This window comes from Nyctibius grandis, chromosome 4 (genome assembly GCF_013368605.1).
Source record: "Nyctibius grandis isolate bNycGra1 chromosome 4, bNycGra1.pri, whole genome shotgun sequence".
NCBI classification, from domain to species: domain Eukaryota; kingdom Metazoa; phylum Chordata; class Aves; order Nyctibiiformes; family Nyctibiidae; genus Nyctibius; species Nyctibius grandis.
In genome coordinates, this window is record NC_090661.1 from 98,883,593 (window position 1) to 98,903,518 (window position 19,926).

At 44.5% G+C, this 19,926-nt stretch overlaps 1 protein-coding gene and 1 long non-coding RNA gene across 3 annotated transcripts in view; one reads left to right on the forward strand and one right to left on the reverse strand.

The window, feature by feature from the left end:
• Positions 1 to 19,926, reverse strand: part of LOC137662368 (uncharacterized) — a 48,423-nt gene that overhangs the window by 6,695 nt on the left and 21,802 nt on the right. Inside the window, exon 5 of one of the 2 annotated variants that reach the window (XR_011047995.1) lies at positions 7,281 to 7,367. The exons of the other annotated variant lie outside the window; for it this stretch is intronic. This is a non-coding gene — a long non-coding RNA (uncharacterized lncRNA). Of the gene's footprint in view, positions 1 to 7,280; positions 7,368 to 19,926 lie in introns of those variants that run through there. 2 annotated transcript variants of the gene reach the window in all.
• BAG3 (BAG cochaperone 3) lies at positions 1,543 to 19,268 on the forward strand. Its single transcript, XM_068398720.1, has 4 exons — positions 1,543 to 1,811; positions 13,450 to 13,806; positions 15,923 to 16,303; positions 17,948 to 19,268. The coding sequence occupies exons 1-4, from the start codon at positions 1,641 to 1,643 to the stop codon at positions 18,719 to 18,721; spliced, it is 1,683 nt and encodes a 560-aa protein (XP_068254821.1). The 5' UTR covers positions 1,543 to 1,640; the 3' UTR covers positions 18,722 to 19,268.

A 19,926-nucleotide genomic window follows, 5' to 3' on the forward strand; every position in this document is an offset into this window, starting at 1 on the left:
ACATTAGTGAGGCTGAGCAGAGGTCTTGTGTCACTGAGAGAGCATGAAAGGTAGCAGAGGTAGGAGATACGTCCAGGGATAGGCACCACAGTCCAAGACTGCAAGATGTGCGCAAGGTATGTGACTTGTTGCTGTGGGAAATAGGTAAGTCAGTAATGGTGATGATCGTACAGACAGCTGAAAGTAAATGCTCTGAGAAAAAATGGTCTGTTTACAGTAGTTATGAGTTAAGGGCACACCACAACGAGGACAGAAATCTGGGTCCATGACGGACCACAGTGTGGTTCTGAAAGTGAGGGATGTGCAGGATGGAAGAGCTGCAGGAATGAAGGAGCAAGTCTGAGCAATCATCAGGTTTGTCAGCATGATAAAGAAAACCCACTCTGTCAAAAGATGAATATCAGTGTCAAGCAGTATCGAGAGATCTTTGATCCTGCCCCAAGCAGGAGGAGATCCTGACTGGCCCCAGGGGTGTGAACAGGCAGGTTTTTCTAAAGTGAGAGATACTTTGGTAATGAGCATCTATCTTTGAGGAATGCATACTTTTAACTCCTTGAAGCAAATAGCTTTGCGGCAGGTAATGTCTGCACTTGAGGGACACTGTGCATTCAGTCTTCTACTTAAAGTAACTATCAACAGGCATCTGTGGCTGCTCGTGTGACTGTCAGATGACTACAAGTGCTGTAGTTGTGAAATATAGTTACCTCAAACGAAACACACTGAGTGCATGACACCCTGATACAGCACCCACAGAGAAAGATGATTTTAAAGCTCACAGATGCATCGTTGCCTTGAGGTGTGTTTCTAAGTGAAACAGACACATATTTGCAAAGAGCTGAGAAAGTTCAAACGAGTAGAACCTGCAGAACAATGCCTGCCCACACCCTTATTTGGGAAGAAACACTATTTTTGTTGTTGTCAACTATAATGTCGAATTGTCAGTCACGGGGCAAGGAGCTTTAGGGCGGAGCTGTGGGCTTTTGCTCCCTACACGAGGCAGTAGGAAGGAGTTAACGAGCGATCGTGTCCCTGCCGAAGGACACAGGACACGCTGAGCGTGTGGAGGGCTGTCGGTTCTCCAAGGGCACGGCTTGCCCAGTACGCAGGCTGTGAGGAACCAGACTCAGAGCTGCAGCAGGGACCGGCCAGAGCACTGAAGCAGCTCCGCGTTGTACATTCGCTTTCCCACGCGTGTGCCCGGAGCCTGCACGCAGCGCAGCCCCGCTGAGTGGCCCTGCGGAGCCAGCGCGCAAAGGGACCCGGGGACGCCCGGCCCGGTCCGTGCCCGGTGCCGCGGGGCTGGGGCCGGCCTGCAGCGCTCGGGGCGGCACGACCCGGCCCCGGGAAGACGTGTCCGGTACCCCGAGGGTCGGCCGAGCCGCGCTGGAGACAACCAGAAGTTTCCAGCCAGCCAGGTCCTCCGCCTCCCTCCTCCTCCGCGTCCCTCCCCCCGTCCCTCGTCCCTCCTCCGCCACCGCCCCCCGCGCCCCGCGCCGCCGTTTCCAGACACTTCCAGCCCCGCGCCTCCGCCCCCCCCGCCCCGCGGCGGATAAAGCCGCCGCTCCGGCGGCCCCGCCCGGCACTGGACACCCGTCACGGCACGGAACGGTTAGGTACGGCTCGGTACGGCCCGACCCGCCATGAGCGCCGCCGCGCACTCCCCGCCACCGCCGCAGATGGAGGGCAGCGCCGAGCCGCTGCCCCCCGGCTGGGAGATCAAGATCGACCCGCAGACGGGCTGGCCCTTCTTCGTGGATCACAACAGCCGCACCACCACCTGGAGCGACCCGCGGCTGCGGGCGGCGGCGCAGGTACGGCGGGCGGCGGCCCCAGCCCTCCCTGTCCCTGTCCGTGTCCGTGTCCCAGTCCCGTCCCGGAGGGGCGGCCCGCGGTGGGCTGGGGGGGCCGGGCGCCCCCCCCATAGCGCATGGCGATGCCGTGAGGGCAGGAGCTGCCTTTTGTCTCTGACGCACTGCAGTCCCTTTTTTGTGCGTTAAATCATTTGATACCTCGGCCCCGTAATGTTTATTTAAAGTTGGTGAAGTCCACCCGGCCTGCCGGGGGAGACGTGAGCTTTGATTTATTTTTCAGCTGTGAACAGCCCAAACTATGAATGCCCTTAAAAAAATAACAAACCCAGCCCGGCCTTTAATTGTCAAGTTTTGTTTTCCTTCTTTTTTTTTTTCTTTTTTTTTTTTTTTCCCCTAGTCACAAACTATCTCAGTAGCCGTCTGGTCTGGTTTTGTTCCTAAGCATGCTCAGAGAAAAGCCGTTTCTTAGTCCAAATATGTCCATGGAAGGAGAGGCGCGGCGGGCAGAGCGGCCGTGGCTGTCGGGGCCCGCGGCAATGGCCCTTTCGGGTCAGATTCTCGGTTTTGGGGCATACAGCCCTTGGACCGGCGCTGGTATTTTCGCAGTGCAGTGGCTGTAGGCAGAAAGTGCTGGAAACTTGAGGCGAAGTAGAAGTTGCCCGGTGGGAAAACGCTTCCCCCGGCCTTTCCGTGCGCTTCTCCGCCAGCAGCACCGCTTCCCCCGCGCACCCGCCCTTGCCGGCCCGGCGGAGCGGGCTGGCTTGGCTGTGGCCGCCCCGGCTGCCCCCTCCCCCGGCCTGCAAGGAGGCTCCGCCACGTACCCGGGCGCGGAGCTCCGTGGCCGGAGCCGTGCGGCTGGCCGGCAGCCCGAGGCCGGCTGCCGCCGGGGAGGGGCCGGGCCGGGCCCGCCCCGCCGGAGCGGCCCTGCGCGGGGCCCGGGCGGCGGCGCTGGCCCTGCCGCGGGCGGGACCCGCCCCACCGCGCCGGGGGGAGCCGGGAAGGAGGGTGCTGCTGGGTGCTGCCCCCGAATTGCATCTAATCGTGTGCTAAACGTGAAAAATACAGCGGTTGGGAGATACCTGCTGTGTTCAAAATGTGTCTTCGACGTATCTATTGCAACTCTTTCTCTCGTAGCCTTACATAAAACGGGAGGATCAAAGCACTCAATAAGTCTTATTATTTGTTATTATTTTAAGAACTTAGTGTTTCTTAAAATAGTAATTGCCCAGTTTGTGAGTGCAGACCGTGACTGAAAGCTTGGTGTGAGGCAGACTGGGGTTGAAGAGAAAGGAAAAGGACGTACTTTTCTGTCGTAAATTAACCCCCTTTTCATCTTTTTAAGGGCTAGTTTATTAGATAAATAAAGGGCATAATTCTAGTAATAATACAAAGAAGTCTTAGAAAACTGTAATTTGATAATGTGAATATTGAGACTGGCATAGGAAAAAGTGCTTTAACTGCTTTTTGGAGGCACCATCTTCCTGCTATATTGAGGCACCTGTTAACACTGGCTGTTATGGCAATAAAAATAATATATAGTATGTTTTTTATAACCATAAAACACACTTGAGAAGGAAAGTGTGCTGTTTACTCAAAGGCTTTTGTTACGGAAATACCACTTGAAACTAAGCCACTTAACAGAAAAGTCACATTTAAGCTGCTTTTGGTAATTGTGTGGAAACAGAATTTGAAGTACTCTGATGGATCAGCGCTGGGCTTGAGGGGGTGCCTGAAACAAAACAAGTTTTCACCCCCATCTGATGTGAAATTCCAAACAGGAAAATCTGTTACTGCTGAATCTAAGCAGGAATGTGTGTATGCTTTGGGATCATTCATTGAGAGAGACAGAGATAAATGCTTCCAGAGGTGAATATGGAAGATTGTTGATTTTTGGGAGTTCCTGTCTAATGTTGTTCAAAGGAAAAAACCTCCAGTTTGTGGTGGTAGAAGTTGTGTCTAACTGATCTCATACAGCCATTTGTCAGAGCCTTGAGTTAAGACTATCTGCTGGAATTAATGGACAGCTTCTGAAGTTTGTTTGTTAAGGACCCGTGTATTTCACAAGGACAGGTACTATTTAGCAAAATAATCTCAGAATCAGGCCCAAGGAAAGCATTTCTCTTCCTAAATAATATTTCTTAGCTGGACAATGCCAAAGAAGACAGATTAACCACTGGCATTGAATTCCAAAACCAGCAGTGATTTTTGAAGGTGTTAGACTTTTTTTTTGTTTTTTAACCTAAACAGGTAGGAAGGACAAAATCACAGATGTAGGCAGAAGGAGAGACTAGATGTGAACAGCTTTCTGATTTCCCTCATTCTCAAGTCTAGCTCAAATGAGAACTTGGGGGTTTTAGAAGTGATCTGAGAATTGCAAAAGCTGACTGTCTGTCAGACTTTATGCACCTTTTCAAGGTTGATTATACGAAGATCAAACTTGTACTAACTTTATCACTGCCTTGCTTTCATTCAAATCAGCCAGTGAAACTCACAATTTTTTTAATCACCTTTATGATGTTCTTTAAATAACCCTTGAACTATTATCTATCAACATTCTCTCTCTGAATAGTTCCCTTTTTGAAGAGACCTAGGCAACCAAATGAGGTGTTACACTGTAAGTGGGCAATGAATTGAGCACCAGTCTAAACCTAGCTGAGCTTTCCTGGCTAAGTAACATAGCTGAGGCAGTAGTAATAATGAAGTCCCATTTTTCCCAAATGGTTGACCTTGGTCTTCCCACTCTAGGCTTGACATCAGTGTACCTATGCTGACTGCAGTAAACTGTATCAGATAGATAATCAGGTAAAACGAGAAATGGCTCTTTTAAAAGTTTAACCTATGACAGAGCCATTTTAAATCAACGGAACCAGACCTTGATTTTGCATTTAACTATATATTTTAGGTGCGTTCATCAATTCATACGGCTCTCTGTTATGTTCTCATTCAGTCTGGCCTTTTTTTACCCCCATGAAGTATGGGTGTTCTTCCTCTGCATGTTTAGCTCTGTTGCTTGTATGAAATCATTGCAGTACAAGGCTGGACTGGGGAGACCTTCCTGAGAAAGAACAGTCAATCTCTTACCACACTCCAGTGAGAAATAAGCCATGACTTTGCAAATGACTGAAAATCATTTATCAACAAAACCTCTTGGTAGACTAATGATTTTCTTCCAAGTGTCTAATTAGTTAATAGTAAGGCATTAAAAGAATACAATACAAGGTACAATCAATATTGTGAAGCATGTATATGCATACTTTTACTGAAAAAGTGTTTACTAGCAATGTCACTCTTCTTACTATCTTTTCTTTGGTAGAATTATTGATTTCCTCTGCTTAGCTATTGTTGGTATCTCCTGTGTTAAGTTATGCCATCACAGCTCAGCATATTCTCTGCAAGATTGTCTTATGTCAAATTGTTTACTTGGCCTTCCCCAAAGTGTTAATAAAAATAGATTACGTTTAAAGAAGAAAACAGAAGACAGGCATAAGTATTTACTGATGCCCCTTCCATTTGTTGTTTCCATGTGCAGTAAACCCAATGGGAAATACTGCAACTAAAAATAGACCAAAGGAATTGACTGTGCTGAGCTTCACTGAGCTAATGTTACAGTGATCGATAGCTCACTAATGCCTTCGGTTTGAGATAAAAGCTGTACCAGCCAGCCACAAAGTCTGGGAGCAGTCGTAAAAGTGATATATTTATTGGTTACAACAGTGACTGCACAGGCCTAAACAAAGGAAGCAGCGGCCATCTTACCCTCTTACTGATGGCTTCATTGGTATTTGGGGAACAACTAACTACACCTAAGTTTCCATCCTCACCCTTCATGACTGTTGCATCTCTTTTCTTTCTGCTTCCCCAAATAAGTCTTAAGTCACTCCATTCCCATCTCTTTAGCGGTGAACTTATTTTTGAGCGCTGACTTCTCACGTTTGAATTGACTGAAAAATTCTTGGTAGACCAAATTAGAAATTGCATTGAAAGTTCAATACAGCCTCTCTGAAACTGCGTCTTTTGCAGTCGTTCACATCAGTGGAAGGGAATGTAAGACTAGGTAACAATTTAGATCTCTTTTACCTGCAGTGTTTTTTACAGTACTTATGCTGATGTGCATTCCGTCACAGTCAGGTTAATAAATCAGTTACTGGATTAAAAAGGAACTCGATATAAAGGCATAATATGTAGGAGTGGTAAAATTATCAGTAGGGGATTTTTGGAGGGTTGTGTACTGGCTTTGTCCAGATTCCCCTGAAGCTGCTTTGTGTAGTTGTTTAAAGCCCTCCTTGATAGAACATGGTAAGCAGGGAGTTAATTTATACCAATTAATATGAAAACAAGGGGTGGATCAAACTGGAAATAAGAGAAATGAGCATGAAGAAATTACACTAGAAATAATGCGGCGGTGTCTGGGCAGTCATGCAAGAGGAAAAGCGAGGAAGGTCTTGCATGGCTCGGGTAACTCCTGACACAGCGTACCTCTTTTCTGAAGGAGAAGGGAAGAATACTTGTGCCAGGTGGCAGCATTCTTACCTAGGAATCCTATTTTTAACACTTGTAACATATACACAGGGAGGACTTTTCCATAACCACGTGGCAAAGAAAGAATTGTTCCCACTTGAACCATGATAAGGCAGGTAGCAATCCAATACGCTTTGGGTATATAGATGGTATCACTCTCTAGGTAAGCTGTGTCTCCACCTTTCTCTGTGGCAGCTATGCCCTCTCTTCATGCCAAGTTAAATATAAATATAAAATAGAAGAAATGGCTTGTTCACACAAATTGCTTAATTATAGACGAAAAACGCTGTATCTTCAAATACATTGCAGAAGCTGTTGGTTTGATTCTTTTTCCTTCCTGGTTTTACAGACAGGAAAATGAGACATGGGATGGTGAAGCAACTTGTCTAACATTGCCCAGTAGGTCAGGTAGCACAAAAGTACGTTTTTATGGCTGATGGCAAAGCCTTAGAATTGATAAATAGGGCACAGTGTAGCAAGTGTTTTTATAGTGTTGGAAAATTGCTCTTTAAGGAAGTGAAGTCAGGAAACTGTTCTGTGCAAAATGAAATTTAGATGCAAATGTAGACCCTGACTATAAACCTGTGAAATTCACAGCCGACTCTTCAATTGTCAGCTGTTGATTCTCCTTTTTTTATGGGGCATTGTTTGCTAATTCTTGAGGCTTGTACTTTCTTCTGTGTTCCAAATTTCTGGCTCACAGCTAATAGCAGGAGAGCAACAGGTTGACCACCTGGTTCCTAGGTGAGCAGGCATGAACAGAAATAACTGAATAAAGTGTGTCATTTTCATCACCCTTGACAAGGATATTTCTGTTAGCGCTCTAAAGGGCTTTTCTCTAACCCCGTCCATTAAAGCTGGCAGGACGGGTGGTGACACCAGCTCTCTCCTAAGAGCGCTCTGCTCTTTGTAGCAGTTGTTGCTGCTTTCTCTGGACGTGTTCACTTTGGCCTGTTGGATGGTTTCTGTGCAGGGGCCAGCTTCCACTCGTGGGCATAAAGGGCAAGTGTTGTCATGTCTGTGCCAAGGCATTTTAGCCTAAGAAAAGAATAATATTAGTGGTCAAAAAAGAACAGTTTTAGTTTCCTGAAAGAAGATTGGTCTGCAAGATAGCCAACGTATTTGCTCCAGTAAGGCGCCTCTGTTCTGGAAATCTTAGGATTAGATTTATCCTTCAATTTTTAATAGTGATTATTCCTTTCTAATGACATCATTGTGATTCATCAGAGCATATGTTAATGTAATACTTGTATAATACAACATGATAATTACAAGAGAGAACAAAAGGCCTATTTGCCTACACATGTGTATGTTAGGAAATAAAACTCAGCATTCAACAAGTAAAACATCAAAAGCAGCTTGGCGTATAAATGGGTTACATGATGTTCTACTGAGACAGCTCATGCGACTAAGCTTATTCATGGTTTCCTTCAGTCATTAGCTAATGATATCTTGCTCAAATGCTTATGTGCTCAGTGTATATATTTAAGCACAAATTGTGAGTAAAAGAGTGAGAATGTAAAAATCTTCAGCAGCTCAAGGCCGGCAGTAGGAAGTTTGGGGCCAGCGCAGAGAGCAAATCACTCTCCACCTTCCCACTTGTGTTGTACTCTGGGAAGTATTAATGAAACGTATTTTATGGTAATGTTGTACTATTAATATGCTTAAATACAAAGCACTCTTGAGAAACTGTTTGGTACTTTACCCAAGTTACAACGAATACTTGGATATGCTGATTTCTATCAGTAGCAAAGCTAGTGTAGTAGTTTTGATTTGTCTAGTTAGTGTAACAGAGAAGAAAAAAAAGGTCTGGCCAAAAGTAAAATGCAAGCAGATATGGAATTCAGTTCTAATGGTGAAAGTTTTGCCTTTCCATGACATAAACTGGTATTTTTTTTAAAAAAATAAATAGAATTGGTACCTCATTCTTAGATTTGAATATGAGGTACTACTGGCTTTTTTGATTATTCATGGCAATTTCTGATAAAAAATAGATTTGAGTATATGTGCAAAGAAAACGTAGTTACCGTATTTCGGTCACTCATTTTAGTTATATTGTTGTATTCTGTTGTGAAAGAGCAGAATCATACTACTCCCTTCTTCCTAAACACGTAGGATGCAGGCTTAAAATCATGGGAAGTGTGCTCAGTCAGATTTTGTCAGATACTGGCATTTTCTCAGTCATTTGAGCAACTAGAATACTTTTATTGACATGATACTCTTTACAGCAGCAGCTTAAAAGTTCAGAACCATACTGAAATCAGTAGACCTTCTGTTTGCATACAGAAAGGTATTTCATCTCTTGGTAATGTTTGTACAATTTGTGTTCCTTTGCTAGATAATATTTACCAAACAAATACAATTTAAATATTTGCACTGCTGCTCTGCAAGAGTTACAAAGGTGCTACACGTGTGTGTAATACATACATGCTTTAGAGAACTGAGTTTACTGTACCACAAATAGTATCAGTACAGGTCTAGAAAACTGCAAGAATGTGGTGGCAGCAGAACTTGCTTTTTAACTTCTTTTTCTGTAGACCATTTTAGTATAAGAGGAATGAAAAATGTATTATGCAAGCAGTCTCAAAAGGGAGATTCCAAGTTCGATACAACTATTCAGGTAATCTAGCGTGCACACAGAATATTTTGTCAAATTTCATTCATTCTCTTGCTACAGCCATCCGGATGACTTCAGTGGCGATTTGCTAGCATCAGCAGGGACTGAATTTGCAGGTTTCCGTGTTTCAGTCTGGAATAACACTTGAGCAATCACTGAGGCACATTAGGGGTTATGCCATTATCCACTCTGGATAGGTAGTACAGCTGTACTGGGAGTTTTGTTGCAAGGTTTTTCTCTTGCTGTCAGTTTTTTCATTCCAGTGGCACACAGTGTCAGAACTCGCTTAAAATCTGAGCAAGTTTGAGGATTTTAGCGTCGCTCCTGACCGTGCCCTGCCCATGGGAAGCCAGGAGTAGGATGTAGGGGTATGAAGTGTTTTTTCCAGTTGCACAACTTGTGCTGGCTGCACCTTTATTTATCATGGTGATGGCCTCACAACAGAAACACATGTCCTCATCCCGAGAGGTGGAAGCCCTGTCATTCCTCCGGAGCAGATCTCCCAGCACGGCTCGGCTGTCGCACTTGCAGCTTGTTCAAGACAACAGCGATGCTTTTCTCTCTGGTTTGACTGGTGATGGGGACTCCTTTGCACTTGCTCGGTACCCCCTGAAATGGTGGATTGGGTCTGAGTTTCTGCTGGTGTTTCAGGCTACCTGAAGTGTAGGCCATGACTGTTATCAACATTTCTGAGCTGCTTGAGGGATTTTTTTTGCATTTTTGTGCTCCTCCTTTTTTGAGGATTCTGTCTCTTAAATGTAAAATAAGCGTGTGATCACACCCGGGATTCCTGCAATGCTGGTTCTCAGTCCTGCTACTTCTGGGAAAATCCATCGATGTTCTGTTGCTTATAATTACTTTCAGTTTTATTGTCAAAGAACTTGTTTCCTTGGATGAGGGCAGGAAAAATTTACTTCAGTTTTTTAATGCAGAAATTGGAGTTGGGTTCCTGTTTTTTGTAGTAAAACTGTGAAGGATGATGGACTAAGGCTTGTCATTCATTTATTGGTCATGTCTCTCTGTGCAGATTTGTGTTAAAGGTGAGCTCTGGGCTTTTTCGTATAACACGTTTGTTAATATAATGAGCAAGAACTGTATTTGATAGAAGGCAAATAAAACCAAAAAATGGCCATTTTTGGTCTCCTAGCTGGCTATCCTGTGAAACAGGAATTAAAGCATTCACAGGGAATCCATGAATCTCTTCTCTGTAGCGTTACGATGAGAGTTTTCCAGAGTTTGATTCCGTTCCTCCCCCTTGTCGCAGTGTCCCCAGGCACACCCGCGCTTCTCCTGAAGTCTTCAAGAACCTGTTTGCCCAGGCTGGAAACGCAGGCTCACTTGCACAAAACAGAACGGCTTTGGCCAAAAGCCTGACTGTGGGGATACTGGGATCCATATGCACTTGCCATTGTGCTGGATCCTCACTAAAACCAAGCCTGAACCACTTGTAGCTGTCCACCTGACCCCAAGGCCTCTTCAGTCTTTGGTCATGGTGCTGCGGTGTCGTGCCTCGGTGCAGGGTGTCTCAAGGCATGCAGATTGTGCATGTTCATGGACGTATGATGGGGAGAAAGGGAATGGGAAAGAAGAAGGAATGTTGAGGATGTAGTGGTACAAACTGGCTAACGGTTTCTTACTGTTTTTTAGAGTTAAATAATAATTAAGTGTTGAAGAGAACAGTGTGGATCAGGAAGAGCAGTTGTGATGAGAGCACCTTTCCTAAATCTGATCTTTGTGCCTCAGAGCTATTGACAGTGGGGAAAAAAAAGGGACGCTGCATTTGTTCCTTCACTGAGGACTGCTGTAATGTGACTGCACTGTTAAGAGACACACACACACACACACAAAAAAAAAAAGGTCCTCCGTGGTTAGCAGACCTGACTACAGGGTCAAAAAAAAAGCCTGGAGCAAAGGACCAACTTGAAATGATAACTTTCCAGAGGAGCAGCACAGGTTGTCTGAAGCTGTAAGAATAAATGACAAATTATGAGAGTATAGTTTATGCTGTGGTTCTTAAAGAGAGGCCAGTGTTTCTATTAAAAAAAAAAAAAAGTATTATACTTGCCAAAAGTTTCACTTCAGATATAAACTAAATTGTTTGAAAAAGCACTCCAACCTGATTTTGTTTTGGAATTGTTTGAAAAAGCGGTCCAGCCTGATTTTTCTTTGGTTTGGGGTTGCTTCTTTTGTATTTCTTACCAGGCCTTAAGTTGCAGAGGCAGATTTCTCAGGTTGCTAAGATGGTTCAAAACAAGGGCAGCCTCAGGGGTCTGAAAATGAAGACAAAGGAGGGGAAGTCCATAGTCAGACCCTGAGGAGGGGGTTCATGGAGGGTGGGGGGAGAGGGACACTGTCCATGTTGAAGCCTTGACAAGGATTTATTGTTGTGGATTACTCCAGGAGATTGAAGGGTTTATCCTCAAATGGAGCAGTTCAAAACATTGCAGACCCCTAAAATGCCAAGAGAGAGAGGAGCTGGCAACTAATCCCTTAGGGCAGGTTTGTTGTACGCCCCGGTGGAGTGGAGCAAGTGTGGCCAAGAGCCTTCTCATGTCAGGGCATCTGTAGGTGCTGCTGGCTCACCCAGCTCCTAAACCCTTCCCAGCACCGACCCTTCCCGTGGGGAGTCTGACAGCGCTGGTAGGGAGTGACTCTCCTTTTTATAGCCGTGGGAGCGGTGCCTGTAGGTGGGGTGGCTGGCTGTGAACTCTCGTGTTACAGCCGCAGCCTGCCGCCTGCTCCCTCCGCAGGGACACTGTGCCGAGCAGCTGGCGCACGCGGGGCGCAGAATGCATCGAGTCAGCGCGGAGCAGCAAGGTGCTTCTTCCGACTGTCGAATCATCAGTTTCCCTCCCTGCTCGGCAGCCCGCTCGGCTCCGCTTGCCTGGCAGACATTTGGCTCCGACGCGGCCTCGCATTGTTGCTAGCTGAGCGCACCTCAAATTTATTTTGTGGCAAATGCAATTTGCTGGCGTAACTGCGCGTCCCTCCAGATCCTGGGAGAGACGGCTGCCAGGAGTACTGCGGATTAGGGGTTACGCTGGTAGAAGGTGAACTGGCAAATGCTTGTTGGTGCTCAGGGTCCTGAGTGAAGCCCCTGGACAGCCTGTGTTGAGCAGAGGAATGTGCTCTCCTGGTAGAGTGAATTTAAAATGACTCATCTGTCGGCAGTGGATCCCGGTGCAGACCTTGGCATGAGGTCATCCTTGTTCTGCAAGTGGAAAAGCCAACTTCAAACTACTTCTCTGTGCGAACCTTCTAGGCCTGGCTCTGCTATGCCTCTTTCAGAATTTTTCCTTTGTTTGTGGAGGGTTTTTTTAATGAGTAAAAGGAAATGCAACGTCAGGGCTCTGACTTTGAACTTGTTCCTTTCAGTACTTGTTATCTTTATTTTACTAGCTTACCTAAGTAATAGCCTTTATTCTCTGCAGTTTCATTGTTACAGGAATTCTCAGAAATTACTTGTTTTAAGAGGATACTCTCACATAGGAAGAACACTCAAAATCTGGTTGGTAAAATAGTTAATTCTTAATGAATTACTATATTAATGTGTACAGGAGCGACATTAAATATTTCTGCAGCTTAAACACCTCTTTAAAAATAGGGTTTCCAACACTTGCACCATATGTCCCCTTATTAAATTCTCCTCTTACTGAATAATGACATTACCCTCTGAATGACAGAGGTGCTTGTTATATGATCTGACTTAGAGATACATCTGGAACTTGGCCCTCGCAGGGCCTCAAAATAGAACGACCGATGCAGGAAGAACTTACTAGAGGACTTGTGAGGGCTCTTAGTACAAACCACTTCCAGCCTTGCCAGAGCTTTGACGTTGTCCAGTGAGCATACTGAGAACGCAGGGATTTATTTTATCTTGCTTTTCGGCATTTTCCTGTTTGTTATGCTGTCCCGTCTTCCCCTCGTCTCTCCTTCAGGATTTACTGAACTGGATCCTCCCATAGCTGAAAGTGAATACATCCTTCAGTATGCGGCATTAGTAACTCTTCAGATAGCCAGTGGGAAGAACACCACCAGCCAATGTTGCGCTTCTGATGGGATTAGGCTTCCTTTAAAGTTTCTTGTCAGATGTTATCTATAGCACTGGGTGAGTTCTGAGAGGTGCTAAGGAAATGTCTCCGGTCCCACAGGCACTTGTTTGGAGGAGCTCTGTCTGAGGGGGGTGGGCTGGTGGCTAAATGCAAGTAATGTGTGCTAAGTTGTTGTAATTAGGCAGGTATCTTAAAGGCTAAGTTGTTATTTATGAGAAGTGGGGGTGAAAGACTTGTACATAAGCAGATTTCTTGGCTTACTCTTTTCCCTTGCCTGCAGATCTGGAGCGTTAGCACACACTGTTAGCTGCCCGGCACGGACCCGAGAGGGTCTCAACTTCTCATACGCAGCTGATACTGCTTTTAGGACAAACTTTCAGGGCAGCTTTTTCTCACCAGGTGTATTGAGCCAAGCTACCACCAAGTGCTATGTGATGTTTTTAACTTCTAGGAAGGCCAGTCATCAGCAAACGGTCCATCTCGTGACAGCCCCAAGCAGCCACTGGCAAGAGAAGGAAACATGGGATACCCCAAGCTCCGGGTTGGCTATATCCCTATTCCCGTCATCCACGAGGGCATCGATGGCAGACAGCAGCACCCGTGCTTTTCTGCTCCACAGCCTGGTGTGCAGCGATACAAGATAGAAGCTGTGCCTACCACGGTGCAGGTGCAGCCACCTCTAAGAGGGGCCTATGCTGGCCCCGAGTCCCCTCCAAGGGGACCGACGGAGGCTTCTCAGACAGATAAACAATGTGGACAGACACCAGCAGCTGCAGCAGCCCAAGCGCCAGCCGCACACGGACCCGAGGTAACTTGTCAGTATTGCTGGGATGTGTTTGCATTGGTCTCTGCAGCATTTATGACCTGAATGTCACATGAGTAGTTTATCCTTCAGAAAGCCGAACTTGCCACAGGATTACATTTTCCCAATACTTCCAGAGTATTAAAATGCAAAAGTGCACAGTCATGGCAGCAGAAATATGTAAGGTTTTCTAGCATTGCCTGCTTTCATTCTGGAATGATTCTGCAGAACTAAATGCATGTCAATGGCTTATGGAGAAAGGGAGCCTCTGCACTGTGCAGGTCCTGCAGCAGGGGAGAATTGATTTAGGGTTTATACTGGTTCCCCCACAAGCACAGGATACAGGCAAATCTCTTGTATTCTGCACCATGAGTCAGAAACTGAAGAGAACAAAGTGGGAGAGAAAAAATGAAAGTGGCCAGTTAGCTAACAACCCAGGCCATTTGAGAAGTTGAACTGCTGTGATCTTTGCTTTCCAATTTAATACTTCAGTTGTATTAAGTGTATAGATTTACATATATACAGCATTAAAAATTAATTGTAAAGTATTTTTGTCATTCAGTGGCATGTTAAAATACTTTCAAACGATAAACTTAAAAAAAAAAATAAAAGTCACCCTGCTTACTTTGCATTTCAGAAGGTAGGATTTTGGTTTGCCTCTTCTCTCTAGAGAATTAGCAGAATTTGTATTCTTGTAATACATGGAAATATCAACCTCATTTTTATTCAAAGTAAGATGAGCAGGAAATACAGCCTTCACCAAGCTGAAAATATATCACCAGGTCTGTAATTCAGCAGTGATGGCTCTGAAACCTGTTTGAAGTCTGAACAACGTAATTAAGATTCTGTTAGCAGGTGTCTCGGCTGACTCGACTAACAATGCCTTGTCCGTGCAGTGCCAGGACAAGAGGCTCAGCTTTTCCTTCTCCCAACACTGTACAGTTGGGAATGCACTTTATCCTGTACGCAGAGCAGCTTCATGAGCATGTCTTCTGTGCCTCTTACTGAAGTCCTCTGAGATAACTACTGAGGACCTCAGAACTTGCTGTTACAAGCTTAGGAAGCACAGTGTGGGTATTAAGTGACCAGAGCCTGTGGTTGCGCCTATAAACCCCATGTTGACAAGGCCACCAGTAGTGGCAGTGACGGGTACCATGATAGAAACCAGCATTTATTTATTTAAGGTTGCTGTTCCATGGGCAGCTGAGCTGAGCAGTTCACCAGCACCAAAAGAGAGAGGTCTTGTTCCCCTTCTCCTGCCTTGCCTGCCCTTCTCTTCCTCCAGTCTGACCTGGCCTTTCACTGAGCTGTGTAACAAACTCATCAGGAAATATTTTTTTTCCCTCTTACATAGCAAGTGAAACTGGTCAGGGAATAACCTGGCAGCTGCTGGAGCTGGTGCAAAGTAGGTGAGGTGATGGATTGGCATAGCAGGAGGAAGGAGGGAGCTGTGAGCAAATAATCTGCCTTTCCCCAAACTGCAGCCCCACAACCTGGAACACGCTGGGAACGGGATTCTGCAGCAAGCCTGGTGCTTGCTCCTGCTAACAGCAGGTTTAAGCTAGCACAGCTCTCACTGCTGGTGCCAGGGGGCTAAGGTGTCGGAAGGTCTTTGGGGTGAAAAGGGGGCATTAGCCATATGTGCATTGCCATAGCCTGCTACCCAATTACATGCTTTAAAAACCAAACCAAAACAAACAAAATCTGTTAGTGTGACAGGGATCAGAAGTCTAAATGTTGTGTGCCTGTGTTAGGGGTTTGTTTTTGTCTCCAGTGTATAATTTGTTTGCTTAACTTTAGTTTGCCTCAAATTTTACAGGTTTAGACAGGAACAGCCATGCAAAAGCAGCAAACATTCTGACTGAGCATCCACTCCCTGCTCATTTGAGGGCTGGGAATGCTGTAGCTCAGGTTTCTACTTGTTATAATGGTGCTCTCTCACAACTTCTGTGGTTGTCTGGTGAGGCCCTTGGCCAAGAAAACAAGGAAGTGGATCCTTTGCATGCCGGAAGTACAAGTTCAGTTTCTATGACCACTTTTCATTTCTTTTCTCTTTGGAAATGAAAAGTACTGTGAGCACAAAATGGTTAAAATTTAATAACGGATTTTGTTTTCATGGCAGTCTCAATCTTCTGGAGCTTCTGATTCTCCAACCGTTTCCCCTCAGTCCTCTGGCAGACCCAACGCAGGAAGCCATCAGCTTCCTCGTGGTTATATCCCAATTCCCGTGATCCACGAAAATATCCAACGGCAACCAACACAAGTCTACCATCAGGCACAGAAGACACACTACCCTGCCCAGCAGAGCGAATACCATGCCCACCAACCAGTGTTTCACAAAATTCAACCAGAAGAGAGGGAGCCTAAGACAACGCGAGCGCAGTCTCCATTCAGAGTGTCTCAGAGAGGTTCATCGAGCCGTGAAAGTTCACCGGCCAGAGTTACCACCCAGATACAGCCCCCAGCTCCCATCAGAGTGCAGACAGTTGTAGACAGACCCCAGGTATGTAGAATGGGGAAGGGAATTACCTGCCCCTGGCAGGCTAGAGCTGCAAAGTTAGCTTTTACTAACAGGTACGTGAAAGCATGTAAAGCAGTCTCCATTTCTGGATTTAAACAAACTGGGAGATACTGAGATAGTACACTAGTAGCAAGCTGCCTTTCTGCCTATCAGGACTGTGGAGTCTTTGGATCACTGGAATACAATTTAACACGATTTGATTTTGCTCTCGTCAGAGTATAATTTGGTGTAATTACACTGAGGTCACTGATGTTGCATTATGTTTGTGAGAAGAAAATCAGGTCTGTGGGATTTGTGGCATCTGTGTAAATACACCTCATTGATGTCTCAACCATTCAGGATAGCATCAGATGCACAAAGTAATTTTAGTTACGAAGAAAGAGGATCAGCAAAATCTAATCTTAGAGCTTGTTATTCTTCTTATATGAAGCATGCTCTTGCTCATAGAACATGTAGCTCATTGAACATTTTTTTCCATGTTAAAATTAGTACTAAAACTACAGTTAAAGACTACTGGGAATTTGACAACTGTGAGTGTGTGGAAGGGGATGTGTATAAAAACAAGCCTTGATTTCCTCTCTGGAGAGATTTCATATTGAAAATGAGAGGAGCAGGATTAGGTTAATATTTTTGAACACCCAGGTGCTAGGACAAAACAATGAAGACTTCAGATTTAATGGCATATTCTAGGTTATAATGCTAGAATTTGAGCTCCCTAGTAAAATTCTACGTTTAATGGGTAAAGCATTAACAGATTGTCAGTGCAGGCCATTACTTGGTTTAAATATAAATGTAGGTATTTTACTTTAGCCATCTAATAAATCCATGAGAGCTGGATCCTGGTACCTTTCCAAAATCACTGTATTGCATATGTGCACAAATAAGTGAAGGGGGTGACAGGAAGGAAAATAACAACTCTCAGGAATTTCAGTTTTCTGCTAAGATTTCAAAACTAATCTTGATTTCAAGAGATTTCTGATTTGGTGACTGTTAGATCTGTAGTAATCCCAGGGATTGTCTCTAATTGCTACAGTGTAATAAGATTGACATAATAACCTCTGTATGTAAATACTCAAAAGATAAAATCAGAAAAATAATCACTAGGAAAAAAGGAATGTCCTGAAAACAGGAACAGGATGAGAATAGCCCAAAATGTGATTAAAACCCAGCAAAGTAGTTAGCTTTTCAAGAAACACCAGCTCTCAGTTATTGACACACTGAGGATGAAATCTGGATCGTGCTGCAGTCAGTTGCAACAAATCTTAGTGACTTAAGTCAGGTGAGGGCTTTGCTCTAAGGTCCTATCATATAAAACTGCTTGTAGGGCTGATTTTAGTGAGCCTGGGCAGGATTTGGTGGGTTGAAGTTTAATGTCTTTGAGAGTCGGTTGGTGCTTGTACTCTGCAATAGCTTGAAAACAGTAACTGAACTCTTCAGCCCAGTGCTTTTTTTTTTCTATTTTAAAACAGTAAATTCAGCAATGCACAGGAAAGATTAATTATCTGGCATGTGTGAAAGTGGCACTTCTAGAAGTACAGAAAACTGGATGTTAGGTTACTTGTTCTTTAGAAGGAAATAAGGAGCATTGTTCATTGTATCTCAACACAAACTTGTCTCGCTCACCAGGTTTCTCAACAACAAGTCCCACCTCAAGAGCCACCAAGACCACCCGCACCGCCTGAAATCAAACCTGAAAACAAGGCAGTCCCACTACCCGAAACTGAGGTGCCGTCATCATATATCCCAATTCAGGTCACCCACCAAGAACCAGATCCCAAACTACCACCCCAGAAGCCTCCAGCCATGGCAGAGAAAACTGATAAAAAGGTTCCCTGCCAGGCTAAGGTTGTTCCCCCACAGGAACGGCCTCCTCCTGAAGAAGCGGTGACACCGAAGACAATGGAAACAGGAGAACCTCAAAAGCATCCTGGTGTTTTGAAAGTGGAGGCAATTCTGGAGAAAGTACAAATGCTGGAGCAGGCAGTCGACTCCTTTGAAGGCAAGAAAACTGACAAAAAATACTTGATGATTGAAGAGTATTTGACCAAAGAGTTGCTAGCCCTAGACTCAGTGGACCCTGAGGGTCGTGCGGATGTGCGCCAGGCCAGGAGAGATGGTGTGAGGAAGGTCCAGAACATTTTGGAAAGACTTGAACAGAAAGCAGAAGATGTCCCAGAATCAGTTCAAGTTGATGGACTTCAGCCAAATTTGCCAGAGCCTAAGCCACCACAGGAAATCATGGAGATTGAACCTGTGGTAGCCAAGAGCAAGGGAGATACCAGTAATAAAGATGCTAAAGAGGAAACCAAAATGGAAAGACATCAGCCTGAAACTAAGGAAGAAGTGTTTACCAATCTCACCACCACGACAAACACACCTAATAATCCAACTGAACCATAGCCCTGTGCTGAAATTAAAATCTCTCAGACTTTATAACTTAAAGTGTGTTTAAGTGAATTTTAAGTTGCATGCATTTCCAGAGCTCTTTTCAACTGGTTTTTAATCAACATAGCAGCTTGGGACACAGTAAACACTTTGTGGGGGAAGGAGGGAGTTAGAAAGAAAGTAATGCATTTATCCTTTATTCTTACACTATGTAAAAGACATGTTTCAAAAATAAACCCTGTACATTAATCACTTTTAGATCAGCTGAGTGGAAAAAAAAAAACCAAACCAACTACTGCAGGGTTAATATTGATGCGTGTTGTTTAGGGTGTATTCTTTTGCAGGTGATTTTTGTAAAATCAGTGGCCTGCATTGTCAGAATACCAGTCCTTCTATAAGTGTAGCCACTCTTAACAGTAATGTTTTTATTTTTAATGTTCACAGTTGGGCACTTTAAGTAATGATGGATAGAAAGTGTGTAAGAAACTGTAGGGATATTTATATGTGTGCAGGACTTCGATGCTATATTTTAAGAGGGAAATAAAATAATGTAGAATCCTAATTTAGTCTTGTGATTTTATAAGCTGGACATGTAAGGGCAGTAATTGGTTTCAAATACACTCTTCTAATGTAGAGATTTCTTTTAGTACACCATTGTAGTTGAAGTCTGACAGCTTCTTTCTCATCATGACCAAAATGTGCCTTTCTCCATTCACTTGCCCCCTTTTAACGCCATTGCTGTATCACATACATGGATTGAGGAAAGAATTTGGTTTAGCATTTCCTTTTTCCTTTTTTTTCTCTCTTCCCTGGGAGTCACCATTTAACAGATAATGAGAAATCCACATCTACTGCTGTTGTCTTACAGAAATGTACTTTACAGCATCTTAACTTGTTCTGCAAAGTCACTTGCCTTTTACTAACGACTACTTCTGAATTTCCAGCCAAACACACTTTGTATTCATAGAGCCGGTATGATTAAGAGGTAGTCCTCTCATTTTGTGAACAGATTAAGCGATACTTCATGGTTGTTCTAAGTGATTAGCAACTTACACTTAAGCAAGGGACATAAAACATACTTCAGCTACATCCATGTAAAATGAAAGCAGCAGAGTCAGACCAGTGCAGAAGGAGTGTAAGGGAGGAAGGAGTCCTAACCAAACTCCAGAAGTTACCTTTGACTTGCATCTGTAAAATGAACAAATCTTTTTTTACCTGAT